The 20,020-nt window shown below is 32.3% G+C and overlaps 1 protein-coding gene across 1 annotated transcript; it reads left to right on the top strand.

Moving 5' to 3' along the window:
- The first annotated feature begins 8,692 nt into the window (after window positions 1-8,692).
- Window positions 8,693-18,174, top strand: LOC136971199 (sialin-like). The gene is made up of 15 exons (XM_067265676.1): window positions 8,693-8,791; window positions 8,921-9,123; window positions 9,194-9,424; window positions 9,498-9,681; window positions 9,752-9,885; window positions 9,970-10,113; window positions 10,181-10,313; window positions 10,381-10,536; window positions 11,608-11,693; window positions 11,827-11,991; window positions 17,083-17,232; window positions 17,301-17,433; window positions 17,550-17,705; window positions 17,834-17,919; window positions 17,987-18,174. Exons 1-15 carry the CDS (start codon window positions 8,755-8,757, stop codon window positions 18,131-18,133), a joined length of 2,145 nt encoding a protein of 714 aa, XP_067121777.1. The 5' UTR covers window positions 8,693-8,754; the 3' UTR covers window positions 18,134-18,174.
- The last annotated feature ends 1,846 nt before the right edge of the window (window positions 18,175-20,020 follow it).

Raw genomic sequence — 20,020 nt, 5'->3', positions numbered from 1 at the left:
TAAAACAAAATTTTCTAGGCCTGTTTAAAGTGTTTTTTTGTTTGCAGAAATAATTAATTGTATTGCATATTAACTAAAAACTTTTAAACTTTACAAATATTTCGAAGTAAAAATGACAAAAATACTCCAAATTAGTAAACAATTCATTCAAAAAATGAAAGTAAATAAATATATGTGATTATATTTTATGTAACGATGTTTGAATATTGATAAATGAAATTGTACCACGATCAAACGATTAGAAATGGCCGACTTAATTTATAGAAATGAGATGAATATTCGCAATTAGAAAGACACGTATTGTTATTTCTATGTGTTATTAATAATACCTAATTGTGAAAATTAATTTTAAGTTGTAACGTTTCTAAACGTTTTTAAATTAAATAATTTTACATAAAAATGCTTGTCACGAACAACATTAAAAAATGTTTATTTACAAAATCTCAGAGTTTAAAATATTAAATTAATTGTAAATTCAGATAAACATAAATAATATTTGCAACCAAATTAAATACAGTATTTCACGATTGTTACAGATTTGGAAATGTTTTATAAAATAAATAGTTATATTAATTTATATATATTATCTATAAATGTCGACGAAAGTAGAAATAAAAAATCGTTTCCTTACGTTTTTAACAGATTCCAAAATGATTTCTGCTCCGAAAAAACTTTTATTTTCGTCGTCTTTCGTTTCTTGGATAAGAATTTCGTTTGTCAAATTTTCAGTTTCATTTTTTATTAGATCTTTGTTGTCTTCCTCGCTTTCTTCTGCAAAAAAGACGATCTTATTGTTTAAAACTTTTCTCTTAAAATTTCTATTGAAGCTATAAACTGCTACATCAAACACGATAAAGTATAATTAAGAGTGGGTTTGACAATGTATTGAAACTGGTCAGAACTACTTTAATACATAAATGTGCATGACGCCTAACAACATGATATTATTATTTTTTAAGTAAACTCTTCTGGAAATTTGAGAATTCTTTGCATATTAAAACAATATTGAGTTATACAAATGAAGGAAAGCATCAAAGAGATAGATATGACGTATCTTACCTTCTTTACATTTCATCGCTTGAATCGTTTCCTCGCCATTGCCAGATTTTACAATTTCATATTTATCTGATGAATCGGATGTTTCAATATTTACATCAATTGTTGATTCACATCCAGGTGAGGATTCAAATACATCACCAATGCACTTTTCATTGCCGATATGATTTGATGACGATACGTCAATTTCAGTATTGATCTCATCAGATTTTTCATTGGAATGAACGTCATTATCATCTTCACTTATTGTAGTGCTGGTTTCTAATTCATCGCTTTCGGATAGTTCCGACAGTTCGTCTTCGATATAATAAAATTCCTCTTCCTCGTATATTACCTCTCTGACCAACGAGGTTTTTTCCAAATATCTGAAGGCCCATTTCAGAGGTCTTTCGTAGAATTCGTCATTTTTCCACGCAGGTGACATATTCAGGAGATCGGATTTTGTCGGAAACTAAAATTTAATTTTGAAATATTTATTAAAGATTTAATTAATTCGCACATTCAATTAAAACTGTACTCGGACAATTTTTAGTTAATTTATTTAATGGCATTTAAGAATATTTTCTCATACATTTGGCCAATGTAGATCAAGTGTTTTTTACAATGTGCACTATGTACTATTGCAATTTTGTAAGATATAAATATTAAGAAATTCGCCGAAAAGAATAATCTAATCATATGTGAACTTACAGCAATAGAATCATCATCGAAATCTTCCGATTCGTCAATTGTGGTGTCTCCTGTTACGTTCATTATTATACCAGTTTGTTTAATTCGCTCCACTATTTCTTCGGTTTTGAAAGATGCGGAAATATTCGCATCAGAATTACTTGTACAAGAAATTCCAGGTTCTGGTTCCACTTCTAAAGTATAGCAATGATACGGAAAAAGAATAATCACTCAAATTTATTTCGGAGCAATACAAAATGTTCAAGCAAATAAATTTATTTTATATTAAATGTACAAAATGCTATAACTTTATATTGAAATTTATTATGAATATTTAATAAATTTAATTTGTTTCCAAATTTCTTAAAATTGTATTACTATATTTCGTGAAAGATTATTCCATTATGATCAACCAGAGTTGTGGACACCCGACAGAAGTTACGGAGTCGTGGTCCACATATCCGGCTGTGTGTTTTCCATACTTGCATTTGTGTATTATGTATAATCCTTTTTGTATTGATGAATTACATTTACCGTATTTTACGGACTATAAGACGCACTTTTTTCTTCGAAAAATTGCCTCCAAAATTCAGGTGCGTCTTATACTCCGTAGCCTCTTATAGTCCGTAAAATACGGTACTATTTATGTTTATTTATTGATATATACTTAAAATTATATAAATAGTTTTATAAAGGTTTTATGATTAAACTGTTATTGTACAGGATCTAGATGGGCTATTGGCTGTAGGGATTCGGCCTGGGCTTTATTTTAATAGTCCTACGAACAGTTATTTTAAATACAACTGTTGATATAGGTATATAATCATTAACATATTAATTTATGTACTTAGTATGCTATTAGTTTAATGGAATTTACCATTATTATGTAGATGCATAGAAATCGCCAAATCTTCAGAACTTTCTAACGAGCAATGCATGTCCGGTTCTTTATTTGTTATTGTATCCGGAACAAAAATTTCATGTTCGGACACTTCTTTCTGCGTCTCACATTCCGATTCTGGATTACTTTGCAACATATTCGGTTGCATCGAATGTAGCAATGTTTCTGCTACAGGATACTCGGATTCATTTGTTGGCATTTGAAATGGAAGAACTTCTAGATGTTCATTTTCTTCCATTTCTGCCCGTGGCCAAAATTCTGGTATATTTGTGGCCACTTCAAACTGCTGCTCTTCTTGGAAAGGTTCATTTGAAACCACTTCCGCCTGTGACCAATAATTTTGCATCTGAAATCCTTGTAATGGCGGTCCGTATAAACCGTCTTGACTTGGAGGCCCATAAGCAAGCGGTACGGAAGCTTGTTGATATGGAAAAAATGGTGAATATAGTCCATATTCGCCATGTGGTATGAAATACTAAAGTGTGAAACAGAATTAATTAGTTATAAAAATATCAAGCATTCATATTATTTTAAATTTCTAATTTAAGCAATCTTAACAACAGTTGTATAATTTATTTCTGTTATTGTATGGTTAATATTTACTGTATTTTAAGTAAGATAAAATTGTAATTTTTACTTACTTGATAATCATAAGTTACATAAAAACCATCTTCGTACCAGAAAATAGTTTCAATGCAATAACAGTCGACATCTGTAAATAATAATTTTATATTACATGTAATTAATGGCAATCAATTATTTTCTCTTTTTAATCAACTTATTGAAACGAGAAAGAGCAGAATTGATCATTATCATAGTTTATTATGAGAATATTTTCATTTATTTTCTAACAGTTACATTTAACGCGATGCTTTTATTTACGTTGTTAACCTGCGGTGATCTAATGAATATAATTATAATGATAAACTTACTTATAAAACTCATCATGAAGAAAATAATACGCATAAAAATATATCGCATCGAATAACTTCGACAAAAAGCTTTCTTTGACAATCGCCAAAACTATATTATTAACAATTATTGTTAACGCAACAATAGACGAAATAGGTATTGTTGCGCGGCGCGTCTGACGCGCGTCACGCGCGCCATAACCAGTTAATTGCCAATTACATTATAAGAAGCCGTATATAAATGTATAGGATGATTACTTCTGTTTCGTATTACTATTTGCAAGTGGTTTTGTTATTATTCCTTCGTAAAAAATCGGATTCGAATCTCGATTTAATATTTTCATCGGCTCGGCGCTCGTCGCATTGCGTTATTTATTATTCTTCATACGTTTATTAGTCTTTATTACTATTGCTGTGTCCGCGACGTGCAAAGAGTAAAATAAAGTGCAGGCAGTAAGAAATGTTAAAGGTGGCGTCAGAAAATAATTTTAGACCATATTCCGTTGGTTTCTACGTAGAAATCTCGAAGATGTTACAGGTTTTATATGCGGCAGCTAAATTATTTGTTAAATCTATATCTTTATTTGGAATCGCAAGAAGATAATACACTGTTTTGTTTCTTCTTTTAACCATTGAAAACTTTTAACTGATGAAGTAAAATCTTTCTGAATAAACGACTTAATGACACTGGTTGAGAGGCAACAGTGTCGAATGCAGAGAACTTGTCTTTCAAGATTCCTATTTCTTTCAAATAGCATAAAATATAAGCAACTAAAAAACAGAAAATACGCTATTAATTGTAAACGTAATAAAATTAAATAGATGTCAATAATAATCGACTGTTAAAAATGTTTTTTTTTTTTTTTTTTTTTTTGTTAAACTGTGTCAAAAATACTGATAAGTATTGTATAAAACGGATATGTTTTAATATTTTATAATGTTTAAAAATAAATTGCCTATAAATTCCTCCGATAAAAAAGAAAGATCCGTTCGAAATTAATAAATGAAAAGTAATTAGTAATAGTCATGTAAGCATGCATGCTTCTTTTTTAAAAGAAAAAGTATTTTAATGTTATACAAGTCATTTAACATACTTAAAACCACAAAAAGGAATTAAACGCTGACTGAAGAGGGGTAAAAGAACCCGAAACGCATACCAATGAATAAATAATGTAATAAACGCCTGGTGTGTCCTATCAATTTCACTCCCTTGTGCCGAATAAATAAAGCAAACAAGAAGACACTGTTTAAAAATTAAGAGATTTTGTCAGTCAAGCAGCTTCTAAAATTCCTTGTCATTCTTGTTAGCTCCCACACTTATATTACATTTGAGATTTACAGTTGTTTTATCCTGTAAGTGCATTATTTCGAATTTATCTTGTTAATTGTGGAACGAAAATTAGTTTTCTACTATTTTTCATCTCTATGTAATTTTTTGCAACCAATAATCATGTTTACAATATGTTTATTATATATATCTTTACGCATTTCTATTTTGTAGCATCCAGCATTTAAAAAGGAAAATCGTGATACTGAAGTTACTCAGAGTTATAAATAATTTTATTTAAAGCATTCATAATACAGTGTATTTAATTTAAGTGTATGAATTTTAAAGAAATTCTCTTTATAATGTTGCTTTCAGGGCACGCTCAGCATATATTATTATTTAACTTTAAAAACGAATAACAGAAAGACATTTCTATCCACTTTGGAAATTCTATAGGAAAATCTAGAAAATCTGTAATTTTTAAACATATTTTTAATTTATTTAATTTAAAATATATGCTCTCTATCTCAAATTTTCTCACCGATCCAAGCGTTTCGAACATGAACAACGCCAACACCATCTTCACAGATGAGTCAAAATCTTTTTCTGGTACGGGCGCTGCCATCGTGCACAGAAATAGCAACTGTACACACCCGGTCCACAAAAGGGCTTTAAACTTGCGAATTACTGCTCTATTACGCAAGCGGAACAGTACGCCATTTACAAAGCATTGGTCTACATCAGCGTTCCCCTGCCTAGCTCTTGCGGACCACCAGTGGTCCGCAAGAGCTAAAATATGGTCCGCGAAAGATTTAAAACTTTTATTCATTTTAAATTATTATTCTTACGTTGATACAAACTGAATTTAATTTTTACTAAAAATGTTATTTTTTCTATTATAATAGTACTGTTAAAGCATGTTACTTTTGAATTTAACGATTACTTATGTTAAAAGTTCTGATTAAAGTTTATTTTTCTTAGACCTTGCGGTCCCTGCTAACAACAATGAAATCAAACTGGTCCCTGATCAAAAAAGGCCAGGTCGATCTCTGGAGCATAAGCAACAAAGCCCAGAGTAACTAATTCCACCAACTCACCATGGACGAACTCAACAAAAACGAAAGCAACCTCGTTTACTTTTCCTGGAACCGCGCCCATCAAGGTGTTATAGGAAATGAGAGAAGCAGATGTGCTGGCAAAGGAGGCAGCCACTTCTCCTGCCACACCAAGCTTCAATGACATCCCAACCGTGGCTATCAAGGATCTTATTAGAGAAACGCTCATCCACATGTGGCAGAGGGAATGGGAAGAAGCAGAAACCGGCAGGACTACCTTCAAGTTTCTGCCTAACATTTCCACCCGTCTCGCTCTCAACCACATATATAGCAACTACTTCACCAGCCAACTCCTTACTCGCCATGGGAACTTTCGCCAGTACTTCAATAGATTCTACCACAGCGATACCCCCTTCTGCCAGTGTGACAGCGGCGCTATAGACGTATAGAGGATCCTCTGCACTTCATCTTTGAGTACAACCTCTACGACGCACAGAGGACTCAACTTATCCACAAGGCCCTCATTGAACGATTCAACTGGCCCTGCACGCCCGATCATCAACAACAGTGCCAACAACGGACTTACCGAATTTATTCGGGAAACCGGCGCTTTGGATCCAGACTTCTCCGACCGAAATCAGACAAGAGATTCCTGACAGAACAGGTGACCTCTACACTAGGGTCTTCGGCAAAACCGGCGAGGTCTGTTTTGTATCCAGCCACACTTACGTTTGTACTCCGACGGCATTCAACAACCACTTCTCCTGTGTAATCGTTATTTGTTTGTGCTCGGTAACGGGCCCCTTTATTGTAATCAAATTGTGACAGGACAGTCACCTTCTGTAAAGTTAAAACGCACGATACCTTCGCGGTACACTACCTGTTTAATGTCGGCTCTATATAACTGCCGCGATTCAATGTTATATTGCAATCGATGCCTTTCCGTGGAATTGGATATCCAGTAATAGTACCTTACGGAAACCATGCAACCTGCTGGGTAATGTAGCGCGCTATCTTAGTTTCACCCCATCGCCTATATACCCCCCACTCCCAAGCCTCTTTTTGTAATTATTCATCACATTCAACTCCTGTATTTGTTATTGTTCTGTAACCACAAAGCTTTTCCTATATATGTAACACGTCATATCCATTTGTAAATTCCCTCTTTCTGTAACCTGTAAATGCATTATTCTATTTAAACTACTGTGATGCTCGCGCTGACGATCTCTCCCATCTTCACCATCTTTACTATCACAATTTCACCCCACCTTATCCATTCCCCCTCTTATTCTACTTTTTTACCCCTGGCGATACCTCTGAATAGTCCTGATCTTCCGCCCCTTTCATTATAAAATAAAAATTCGATTCTATCTTCCCAGAGAGTGTTTGAAAATTGTTACCGGTGTTACCAGTAACTGCCGGTAGTTACCAAGGCGTTTAGAAAATGTGACGTAACTAACTATTCGCGTTTAAAAATCAGTTATGACGTCACCGGTATTCTCCGAAGTAACTGTCTGTGCTGAAGTGTACCTCGAAGAAAAACAGGTTGAGAATCACTGCTGCTACGATGTTGCAGCGCCATTTACCCCTCTAGCGGACATTTTTTGTTTCCAATAAACTATCAACCAAAGGACCGTCTGTGTAAAATATGAAGACATTATACTGATTATTTCTCCATTACATTTTTTTAAAACGTGCACTTTTATTACAAACACCCCGAACGTATAATCTACGTCTCTAGGAGCTATAGTACGTTGGCACTTTCTTAGGGGGAAAAATCTCTCTTATATTACGAGGAAAGTTAAATCGTCTATTAAAATTTGAGTTTTAAAATGAAATCTCGCAAATTGGCAAATGGTTTCTTGTAATGTAAATGTTACATAAGAAGTTGCGTTTCCAACAAAAACTTTACGAAATTTATATCATACTCTCGTACGTTTGAGATGGAAAAGTTTGTACTTTCATTATATAGAATTTATGCAAGTAAATTTTTATATTTCTTCCGTAGCAAGCAACCAAATCTACTTAATAGTTTTATCCCGTTTTAAATCAAAATGGCGACGTTTACAGAGAATAAGAGGCGTACGGTGATGTACAGAAAATTAATTACGTTCGTATTTCGTCTACAGAAACAAGGGTATAAATTTACTCATAAAGTTGTTTTGTGGACTTTAGATTAATAAAAAAAAATCTTGATAATTTTAATTTTATGATTACAGAAAAATTATTACATCTTTGTTAATCAGACAGAACGGTGGTGGATATGCTAATGTTTAATTCACAAACGAATTCTATAGAGGAGGAAACATAGAAAATGATGAAAAATTATAAAATTATTGTAAATCTGGAGGCCATAGCTACAACCTAATGTAAATTTCTATACAAATTTCTCAAGTATTGGCAACGATTTAAATTCAATTTTTTGATCTATAAGTTATAAATAGCTAATTTCATTCCACGTGTTCTTAATTAGCAGAATTTTCCAGATAATACTTAAACAAGAGAGGGGACATCAGTTCAAGTAACTCGATCCAAAATATAAAACAGACTTCAGACTAATCACCAAAAAACTTCATCATTTAATAATAAGTTATTAATTAGGAAATCTCAAATATAAACCACACTCCTCCAATGTTAAATATCTATAACATATAAAAAAAACCGTGACTACATATACGTAAATGGTTTCGACGTAAGCAAATTAAGTTGCAATCCATTTTCTTTGACAGTATCATTTAAATTTAAAGCTGTCGAAACGGGGATTTGGACCGTAGATATCGGGTTATATATCACTGATGCTGGATTATAATACAGTTGATAAAATGAAAAAAGCCGAGTGACGTAAGCTTCTATACAAAAGTGACACCAGTCCATTCGAAAGCTTCATACTTCAAAATGAAGCAGGACGTACGTGAAGGAAAAGCCTTATACAGTAAGTAACCTATAAAGCTCGATACATTTCTTATCTACGCTGTAAAATATTATTTGCTTTTTTAAAATTGGAGCGTAACATAATTTTCCCACTTTCTAAAATCGTCTTTCCTTTTTATCTTTGTTACAGAAATTTTACCTGCACGATATGTGTTGGTTTTCTTTATTTTTTTGGTATGTATGGAGATGTATGCTCATAGAGTCGTGCTGAACGTAGCTATTGTGGCCATGGTAAATAATTCGGCGGTCGAGATGAGCGAAACTGAAAATATTCTCCCTCACGAATGCCCCGATAGCGCTGAAAATCAAAATATCACGTATAATTACAGAGAAGTGAGTAACGTATCGTACATTACACATAACAGTGCTCATATAACTAATCGTTGTATTTTGTTTACTGTAGGGAAAATTCGTTTGGAGTCAACCCGAACAGGGAATTATTTTAGGAAGTTTCTATTATAGTTATGTCATTTTCCAGTTTTTGGGAGGTTCTGTCATTCATCTGTTAGGTGTCAAGCGTACTTACGTCATTACTGTGTTTTTTTCGTCGGCGTTATTATCGATAACACCATTTATAGCCGAACTCGGTATAGCGGCCTTGACGTGTCAGAGAGTTGTCTTAGGAGTGTTGCATGTAAGTTACTTAAACCATATTTAAATCTTTAATATTTTCAAAGTAAAAATTTTTTTGTTTGTTTTTACTTTAGGGACTGACGTATCCATCAGGATTTACCATACTTTCAAGATGGTCTCCAGTTAACGAACGAAGTACATTAATGGCTATTTGCATGAGTGGAAATTTGATTGGTTCCATAATTACTACTACACTGACTGGTTACTTGTGTGAATATGGTTTCTCGGGTGGTTGGCCTTCAGCATTCTACGTTATTGGTAATTATCTAATGTATTCTATAGAGTTATTATTCACCAATGTTAAACAATTACATTTATTATATTTCAGGTATTTATGGATGTGTTTTGTCCCTCGGTTTGTTATTTTTTGTATATGATTATCCGGAAGAATTTTCCGGTATTTCTCAAAAAGAGATTCTTCATATACAACAAAACTCGAATAATAATACTAATAATATTAAGGTATATAGTAAATTGAGTTTTAAATTAAATGTTTTCAGACAGCGCTTCCTTATTAACATAATTTCGCATGTTTAACACGACCAGAGAATTCCTTGGAGGAGTATTTTAACATCTGTACCAGTATGGACGGCGTGCATTGTAAAACTGTTGTTTAATTGGGGTTTCTATACCATTCTATCAAAATTACCATCGTATGTCGAGAATGTTCTGCATTTCCCAATACAGCAGGTAACGTCTGACAATTTTAATGAATATTTTTAAAAGAAAATTCACATTAATAAATATTTCTGAACAGAATGGCTTAATAAACGCATTCATGTATTCAGCGAATACGTTTGGCCTCATTATATCTGGTTACTTATCAGATTTGTTTATTAAACGTAAATATTTCAGCCCAACAAACGTCAGAAAAGGCTTCGAGACTCTTTGTAAGTGTAAATATTCTAATTATACAATATAATGTTTCGATTATAATTAAGTTATTATATTATTTAGCTGCTATAGGGACCAGTGCATGCATGATATGCATTCCTCTGGTTGGATGTGATTCAACAAACGTCATAATAATACTCGTCCTGACTACTGGCTTCATGGGTCTTGTTGGTGGTGGTGACAACTCAATCATTCTGAACTTAGCACCTAAATATACAGGTAAACATTAACCCCATTTATTACATGTTAAAATTCCGCAACTCAAAACTTCTGTGTATTTTATTCAATTGGTTTAATTTTTCTTCTATGTTCTTCAGTGTTTTACTGTCGTATTCCTCGATTGTTTTGTTTTCTTCTATTCATGAATTTGTGTTCTTTAGACTTGTTGTTAGGAAGAAACTGAAAAGACTTCAAGAAACTTCGATTTCGTTGAAATTTCCTTAACTCTTTTACTATTTTTCATGAAATTCCGTGAAAATTTTCTCAGCTTTTTGAAGGCCTTTATATATATTTGATATATATAAAGTTATGTATGTGTACGTATGTTCGTTTGTATGTCGCTCTAAATTTCAAAACCCGTGGACCAAAAATTTTGAAATTTGACACGGCCCTTCTACGAGGGGCATTAATGATATTACATTTTGGAGATAAGAAAAAAGTGGGGGTAAGGGTCGTATCTCGAGTGGAGTCAGAGTTAATGAAATTTTACTCGTTAATGGCATTGACAACGTTTTTAAACACTTGCTGGCTCAATCAATTTTTAAAAGATAAGACCTTTTAGAAATTAATTAAAAATTATCGGACTTTCTGGTCCCTTAACCTTTATTCGAGCGCTGGAAAAGTCGCGCAAGAGCCGTTGTTATTATTTTCCCAAAGATCCTCAAAAAATCCTCAGTCAAAAAATTAATTCCTTTAGTATTTTTCTTCAATATTTCTCAAATTTTTTACAGATTTACCCTTAAAATACGTTGAAAGTTGTTGTTTCTTTGTGTTTTCCTTTGCGGATAAAATTGCAATATCGACTCAGAGAGTTAAATTAATGATATTAAATTTGACAAGGTTGTTGTATATGATAAGGACGTTTCAAATTAGCGATAATTCAACTTAAAAGAGGCAGACAATAAATCTCGAGATTACTTAAAACAATGTTTGAAACGAACTTAAGATAACGATATACGTCTCGGTTAACAATATAAACGTGAAGTTTTTAATACGAATTGTAAAATAAGCATATTTCTGTTTATTCTTAAGTTTTAAACAATTGCAAATATAACATTTCTTACGTTTCAGGGCCGTTGTTCGGATTGACTAATGGATGGGCTGCAGTTCCTGGCATCTTATCACCGTATATAGCTGGGCTGTTCCTAGATAAAAACGTAAATAAATTTTATTGATAAAAAAGAAGCTTATTTATCATAAAAACTTCATAAAAGTTTCATTTATTACGAAAGGTTCTTAATGGATTCTTATTGTAATGAAATTTGATTGATGGTTTAATTCTGCTTACAGCAAGGAAGCATGGTGCAATGGAGTTACGTCTACTATCTCTCGGCGGGATTTTGTTTATTGGCGTTGATTATCTTCCTGATTTTTGGTTCAGCCGAATTGCAACCTTGGGCTGAAGACGATTCGGAAGAAACAGAAGTAGAGAAAGAAGTTGTCTCCGTACCAAAATAGGGTGCTGCAAATGCCAAATTTATAAATTTCTTTTTTTATTAAATTTAAAGTAATGGAATTAAACAATACTTTGTGAAAATATAATAACATTTTGTAAATAAAATTTAATATTTTTAACTATAACTTCGAGTGTTTTTCGTAATGGTTAATATTCATATTTAAAGATAGAAAAAACTACGAATTCCTATCTAAAAATTAAAATCTTTTAATATTTCTTCGATCGACAATTTTATAAATAAAAAACTAGCAGACGAGCCCGGCGTTATTCGCTCAAAAAGTAACGATAGCGAAAATTAAGATTATTAGTTTATAGCCCCGATCTTACCCTTTTTACCGGGTGCAAGAATTAGGTTCACCCTCTTCCGAGACTAATTAGAAATTTTTAGATTCCCCGCAAAAACCGCATCTAAATTAGTACACTAAAATTGGAATTTAGTGTATTTTTTAACCCTCTTCCTCTCCCTGCCAAGGGGAAGAATTTCGGAAAATTGCTTCTTTGTGTACATTCTCATGACGTACAGTACATTAATTGTGTACCAAATTTTATCTGTCAACTCATAACTGTTTGTGCTCTGCGCTTTATATTATTGACAAGACTATGTCTTGTTTATAAAATCGTGCTGGCTGCTGTGTTACCAGCTTAGAGGTATGAAGGAGCACGTGTCAAGAGTTGCAATTTGGCTCAGAGTATTAGGTGCCCAAACATGCGCGCATAAAAAAAACCAGAATTGTAGGTAGTCATGAGACCGAGAACCGAGTCAAAATAAAATTCAAAATGGCGGCACTCTCTACAAACAGGCAGTAGTGCGAGATTTGTGCATGCGTTGCTGGTTGGGAAGTTGGAAATACGAATATTGTGAAATCGAATTTTGACAAACGAATCTTTGAAAAAAATCCATTTACCTGTCCCTGTGTGTCTAGCATTTTTCAACTTTCTTCATTTCTTCGTATGGCTCCAATCTACTAGAATTTTCTGTATATCATTTTATTGTCCATTCTTTCCAGATCCTTTTCTGTCTTCAGACTTGAAGTTCTTAAATGAGTAAAAGAGAAGAGCAACAGTCCAAAAAGACTACTATAGTGATTTAAATATTCGTTCACTTTTATCTACAGTAGAGAGTCGTTTATCCGAATCAATTCAGAACTGGGGTTGTTCAGATAATTGATTTTTCGGATAACCGATTATGTACGAAAAAATATATTAACCTGTCCGATGTTGAAATTTTTCTCCGTTGCGTGTCGCTTCGTGTTGAATTTTCGTGGATTTTAAGCCTAACGAAAATTTTTATTATAATCGAGGCTATTGTATCGTTAAAAATTATTTCTTTATTTTGTATAAACAAAATAAATATATTGAAAAATACATAAACAAAAAATTGTACTTTAGAAGTAAATCTAGTATCAAAAAAGTTCGATTCAGCACGACACAGTCTGACTGGAAAGCGTTCGGATAACCGGAGTTCGGATAAACGGCTCTCTACTGTATAACCTTTATAAATATATATCAAATACTACAATATAATATAATAGAAAGGTTAGAAGTACGAAATAATCTTAACGTTTGCTTTTATTCTTTGCCCAGGCAACCCGGGCATACCTGCTATAATAATTGAATTTTGTTTAATTTGTTAATACGTTTCGATAATTCGTCATATGTAATGTTAGTTGGGTTCGTGGGGAATTCTTTATGTATTTTGTTCTTTATTGTTCCTGTTATTATTATTATTATTTTTTTTTTAGTGATTTTCCATTCTCATTTATTGTTTTGATTTATCGATTGTTATAATCGTTAACTTGTTTTTATTTAAAAAATATTTTACAGTATAAAATTTTTATTTGTATTTTGAGAAATTTTACGCTCTATTTATTCCTCTTCGTTTGATTGTGGATTTTTTCAGTGCGTTTTTTATATTGTATTTTATTTTATTATCTTCTACTTCGTCAGATATTTTCTCATTGCAGGTTTTATCGGGTTTTGCTACAACATCTAGAGTTTTGTTTCGCTAGGACAATTGTAATCTGGTGTCGCGTTTAAGATTTCTACTTTAGTTTTATTTAATATTAATTGTTATTCCCATTTCTGTTGTTTTCTGTTTGGACATCTCGAATTTCTTACCTAGTTTATTTAATTTCTGAGCTCTGCAGTTTTCTCCTTTTGTTTATTTATGTTGTTTTCGTGGGTTTCTTTTGGTTGATATTAATTCCTGATAGTTTTCCCCAAAAATTGAAAAAGCATACCAAATTTTGTCCAATAGTCTTTGTTTTTTCATCTTTATTTTGTTGTATAATTGAATTTAATTACCTTACTTGAATATTTTTATCTTATAAAATTTGTTGTTAAAGAATTAAAATATCAAACATTAAATAATTTGACTTAACACATTCCTTCTTACATCTTCGATCTTTTTTAACTTAGAAAGTATAGGAAGTTGACCATCGGTGGCCGGCTCTTACCGAACAGCTTGTTCCGCAACCGGGACAAATATGGCGTTCAAAATTTTGTTCTTAAACCGAATCGTTCGTAAAGTGAGGCGTTCAATACCTGAAAATTGACTGTAGTTTGTAAAAATGAAAACTTCAATAAAATTTTTCTTCAAATGTAATAACTATTTCATGTAAATATAATTAAAGGGGTCAATAGCAATTGCCCTGTAATGAAGTACGTACATAAAGTACAAATTTTCTTTTTATAATAATATAAATTTTTAAACCATTATTACTTGCATGATATTTCCATTGATGCTCATTAATTGCTTTTGCAGTTTGAGTCATTGTAATTTTAAAAAATAACTCTGTAGAATCAGGCAATGTTATGCAAGAAATTCCCACAAAGATTTGGGAAATTTCTTTTCACGATATTAAAGAAAAAATCCTTTTGGATTTTCAGAGAGATTCTCATAGATTCTTATATTTTTGAAAAATATTTCAACGAAGATTGCGTGAAATCTTTGAAAAACAACTTAGATCTACTGTTGTTTATTTGTAGTATTTTGACTGTTTTTGTATGTTATGTACAGTAAAACCTATTCAAAACGTTAATAACACCTTAATAAAACGGAAACATATCTAAACGGGAAGAATTCTGCGGAATGCAGTGTTTTCGATGTTAAAAAAGCTTGCAAATCTGAAAAGATATTCGGTACCCTGCGTGTCTGGTTTAAACACGTCTTGCTGTTCCTTTACTTTGTTAAAACACTGTACCAGTGCTGAATACAGTGAATTCTGAAATGACTTGAAATGACTTAATTAACAGCTCACTAAATACATAAAAAATATCAAAGACCAAAACAATTGAAATATGTTGTTAATTGTATATCTTTACAAACAGAAGAAACGATTTACTATAAATCAGGTATTGAAAGAAAATAAAACATTTGTATTCGAAAATATACCGGAATGTAATAAATTATACCCGTCTTTAGGAGTAAAGATTAAGGTTTAAATAAAACCTTTACGGTTTAAATAGAACTTAAATCTTTATTCCTAAAGACGGGTATAATTTATTACATCCTGGTATATTTTCGAATACAAATGTTTCATTTTATAGTCATTTAATTTACACACTGGAAGTAAAGGCTTCCTTTATGTATTTGTTAGTAAATGTCATACAATTCCAATTTTCAAAGGACTAAATAACTGCTGGCAATAAGTTATAGTAGGCTGTTCTGCGATGTTCTCAATTACAATTTGGACAGTTATTGTCCAATTACAGTTATAGTCATTATGATAAAATTATAAGTGAAAGTTATTTTTGTATCAATGCTTTCAAGTTACTGTATAATCATTTACTTGTTCATATTCATAATTTTTTCTAGTTCGAAATATTCTACTGCTGTAAATTGGAAGTGTTTAATATTATTATATATCGAGTTTAAAGATTAACAGCAATTTTCATACGCGAAAATGTATTATGACAATGTGTTTATGTACAATATGTAAAACTTTATTAATAAATTTTATATGTAAAATAATAATATTTCATGGGTATAGGTCTGAATATTTAAGAGGAAAAATTTTATACATGCAGAAAAATATGTGGCATATGCATAATGCACACGTGCTACGGTCAATTTCTAGGTATAAAACTTTACAGCGTGTGAAATATGATTTGTACCACGAATGTCAACACAATCTATATCTAAACGTGCCGTTCTAGCGAAGCTGTTTAATACAGAAAGCAAACATATTATACGTTCCTAATATTGAATTGAGAATTTTAGCTATTATTGAGCAATTTTGTTCTAATTAAAACATCCTGGCTAGAAAATATGCGTCCCCAGCCGTATAACTGTCAATTATCCATTAGTTCTTAGGCTGGAGTAACAGATCATCTTGCAACTTAAGTTTATAGTTTAGCGCCGAATTCGCCGTATTGTTTCCAATCCCGGGAACACCTCGTGCCTAATCACATCACGTGACCAACATTCCAGCAAAAAGCTATATAAGAGGCTTCCTTCCCCCCGGAAAAGAAGTCAATCATCGACCTAGATCGCGTCACGATCTAGTCCATCTTGTCCTTGTGCCTAACGAAAAATTTTACTTTGTGCTCTAGAGTTACCGACTCTTGTCCTTTAAAGGAAGTACGATCCTTGTGACCAACGGAATATTGAAATACGGATGTTCTAAGAGGTATGGAACCCATCTATTGAGCTCTCTCTCTCTCTCCTCGCGCAGTAGGGATATATATGCTTTTTATATATGTCACCCCTTTAATGTCAGATTTTTGTTAACGTAATTTTTTTTCATTAAATCGTTGTTATCCCGTTTACATGGTGTCTTGTTTGCTCGAATATTCGCTTATCGCCTTACCACGACTTCCACCTTCCCTCCTACACTCGACCGGATGAAAAGTAGTCCCGTCCCTACGGGATCCCTACCGACAAATAAGCCATCTCTGACTCGTGGGCAAGAACATTGGAAATGTAAACAAGCATTATAATATAAATGACTTTAAATACTGTTTTAAATTTTACTTCACTAAAATATATACAACTCCCAGTTGAAACGTTATTAAATACTTCCATGGGTAGTTTCGAGCTACCCTGTATAAGCGTAATATTTTAAAAATTGATTTTTTACATCAAACAGAAATTGCGTATACCTTGGAAGAAAATTTTACTTTCCAGAGTGTTATGGGTTATTGCAATCACCAAAATATGTTGGGGCTGTGGATTTTATACTTTATTGGCTAAACTACCATCGTATTTAAAAATTGTGCTTCATTTTCCTATACAACAGGTAAAATTTATAATGTTAGTTAATATTAATACTATTTAAGGAAGAAAATTCAAACTTTAATCTTTCAGAATGGTTTGATCAATGCTTTAGTTTATTTTTCGGATGCTGTAACAATATTTCTCTCTGGATTTATTGCCGATTTCATAAGAAAACGACAATATTTTAATTTAACTAACACCAGAAAAATTCTTGAAAGCATTGGTGAGTATTAAATTACCTCTTTGAATGTTTAATGGAATATTGATGGAAGGTGTATTAAAATATATTGAAAAATATGAAAAGTATATACACTTACGTTATTAATCTCTATTTATTAGGTATGTTCGGTCCAGCATTCTGTATTTTATCAGTTCCGTTTTTAGGGTGCGACAGCACTAAAGCCATTATATCATTGACTCTTGCGATGGGATGTTTTGGTTTCTGCACTTCAGGAGATGCAGCTATAGTATTCGATTTGGCACCCGATTTTGCAGGTTTAAAGAGATTTTATAATCATATTATATGTATATTATTAAAAGACGCACCTTATAATTCGTAATATTTAAAATATAGCGTAGATTACAAGATCGTGTACAGTATAACTAGTTATTATGTATTACAGGAGTGTTATACGGCATCACGAGCGGTTTAGCTTCTATTCCAGGATTCATAACGCCTTATATTGCAGGTGTAATATTAGATAAGAATGTAAGTAAGACTCATTACTTACTTCAATTTATCATATTTTTAATATTAATCAGGAATCATTCAACAGCAAGGAAGCCTTCTTCAATGGAGTTATGTCTTTTACATGGGATCTTCCTTCTATTTCGTTGGTGGAATAGTGTTTATTGTAGGAGCTTCCGCAGAACTACAAAGTTGGGCTATTCAGTCACCTAATAAGGAAGATGAAAAAAGTTAAATATATTTTAAAAATAAATGTTATTTAAATGAATATTTGAATCGCGACTGAAAAAAGTTAAATCATTAAATTATCATTCCATTTCATTACTTATAATTTATTAACAATATAATTCCTGACCTTGATAATAGATTAAACTACTGAACATTGGTGATAGGTGACCACTGCACTTTTACGTTTCTATCCCCGAATGACGACGGATTGGGATCGAGAACTCCGTACCACCTCCGCCTTCCGTTTCCATTCTCCACAAGGGGTTAGAAGCAAGATTTTCTATAATCGAGCGTCGCCACCCCCAAAACTAGAACAGATCATTCCCTCTCGTTCGTCCAGTATTCTGCGATTGACCGACAGCGCAATTTTTACTAAATTTCGTAATATTTCGTTCATCCGACGCCATTTTAAAAGCGGTTACCTAACGCATCGAACGTTGGTTATATGAAATATGCGTGTTATACTTTAGTTACGTAAACGTTAATTAAAGTGACTTATATAGTAATAAGACTTATTTCCAAGAATTAATAATTTATTTATTTAAAGTAATAAATTTTAAGTAAAAATAAACTAATTTTTTAAAATAAAATTTTAACGAATTTCGGAAGAAGCATATTTTTGACCAGATATTTAGTTAATGTTTAATAAACTCATACTTAGTTGAAGTCTTGTCACATCTTTAATTAGCCATATTATAGCCCGATATTTAGGCGATCGTTTGGTATAACATTAAAAGTGCTCAGCAAATAAACAAATAGAAATAAAACATCTTAATTTGTTGCCGAGAAGAATTTATTTGAAAACAAAGTTTTCAGCCCGGTTAACAGCCCATCATCAGGTTAATAATGTACAGTACATTGTACAGTACAGTCGTTTAATAAAAATCACAATGATAGTATGATTTCTATGAATCAATCCTTTTTTTAGCGTTTTTTAGACTGTCCGCTCTGTGGGCGCTATGAGGGTCTTTATTTCAAGCCCATTATGGATTTGGCCAGATTCACGGTGAAGCGCCTAGAGAGTGACGAGATCCGAGAAATCCCGGGCAAATTTTCTTCGAAAAATTGCTCGTTTAGATTCAATTCCGTATCCCCAAACCGAGTACATTGAATCCATAACCGCCTGGGCAATCCGGCCCGATATCTCCCATACTTGTTATACATTCTAACACGAACGTATCGTATTCATTTCATGCTTTATTACATAATGAAAACAATCGGAAGATTAATATTAAAAAATGGTAAAGTTTTGAAAGCGAATTGTTTTATGACTAAATAAAACTTATCTAAAAGTATAATGCACATCGTTCATAATCATGCAAGAGATGCTTGATTAAGTCCATTACACCAGGGTTATTTAATTTCCTGGCAATTTTCATTCCTGGAAAAGCGGGATGTTGAATAATAAATTTCGAGATTTCCGGAGGTTTCCGAGATCAAAACGACGTTTTTATTTTTATTTCTATATCAAATTTTAATATTTAATATTTAAAAAAAGAAAAAAAACAGCAACCGATCAGTAGGAAATTGAAAACAAATTACAGTAGAGCGTCGATAAGTGGAATGGCCGGAAAGTGGAACGATTTTCAGTCGGACTGTGTCGTGCTGAATCGAATGTTTTTGATACTAAATTTACTTCTAAAGTATAATTTTCATGTTTTTTATATTCTTTAATATATTTATTTTGTTTGTACAAAATGCAGAAATAATTTTTAACGATACAATAGCCTCGATGATTATTATAAAAATTTTCGTTAGGCTTAAAATCGACGAAAATTCAACACGAAGCGACACGCAACGGAGAAAAATTCAACAGGAAGCGATACGCAACGGAGAAAAATTTGAACATCGGACAGGTTAATGTTATTTTTTCGTACAAAGTCGGAAACTGGAA

This window comes from Centruroides vittatus, unplaced genomic scaffold, assembly GCF_030686945.1.
Source record: "Centruroides vittatus isolate TY-2023 unplaced genomic scaffold, ASM3068694v2 contig_2354, whole genome shotgun sequence".
In the NCBI taxonomy this organism is placed as follows: Eukaryota; Metazoa; Arthropoda; class Arachnida; order Scorpiones; family Buthidae; genus Centruroides; species Centruroides vittatus.
This window is presented reverse-complemented; position numbering and strand designations above follow the sequence as displayed.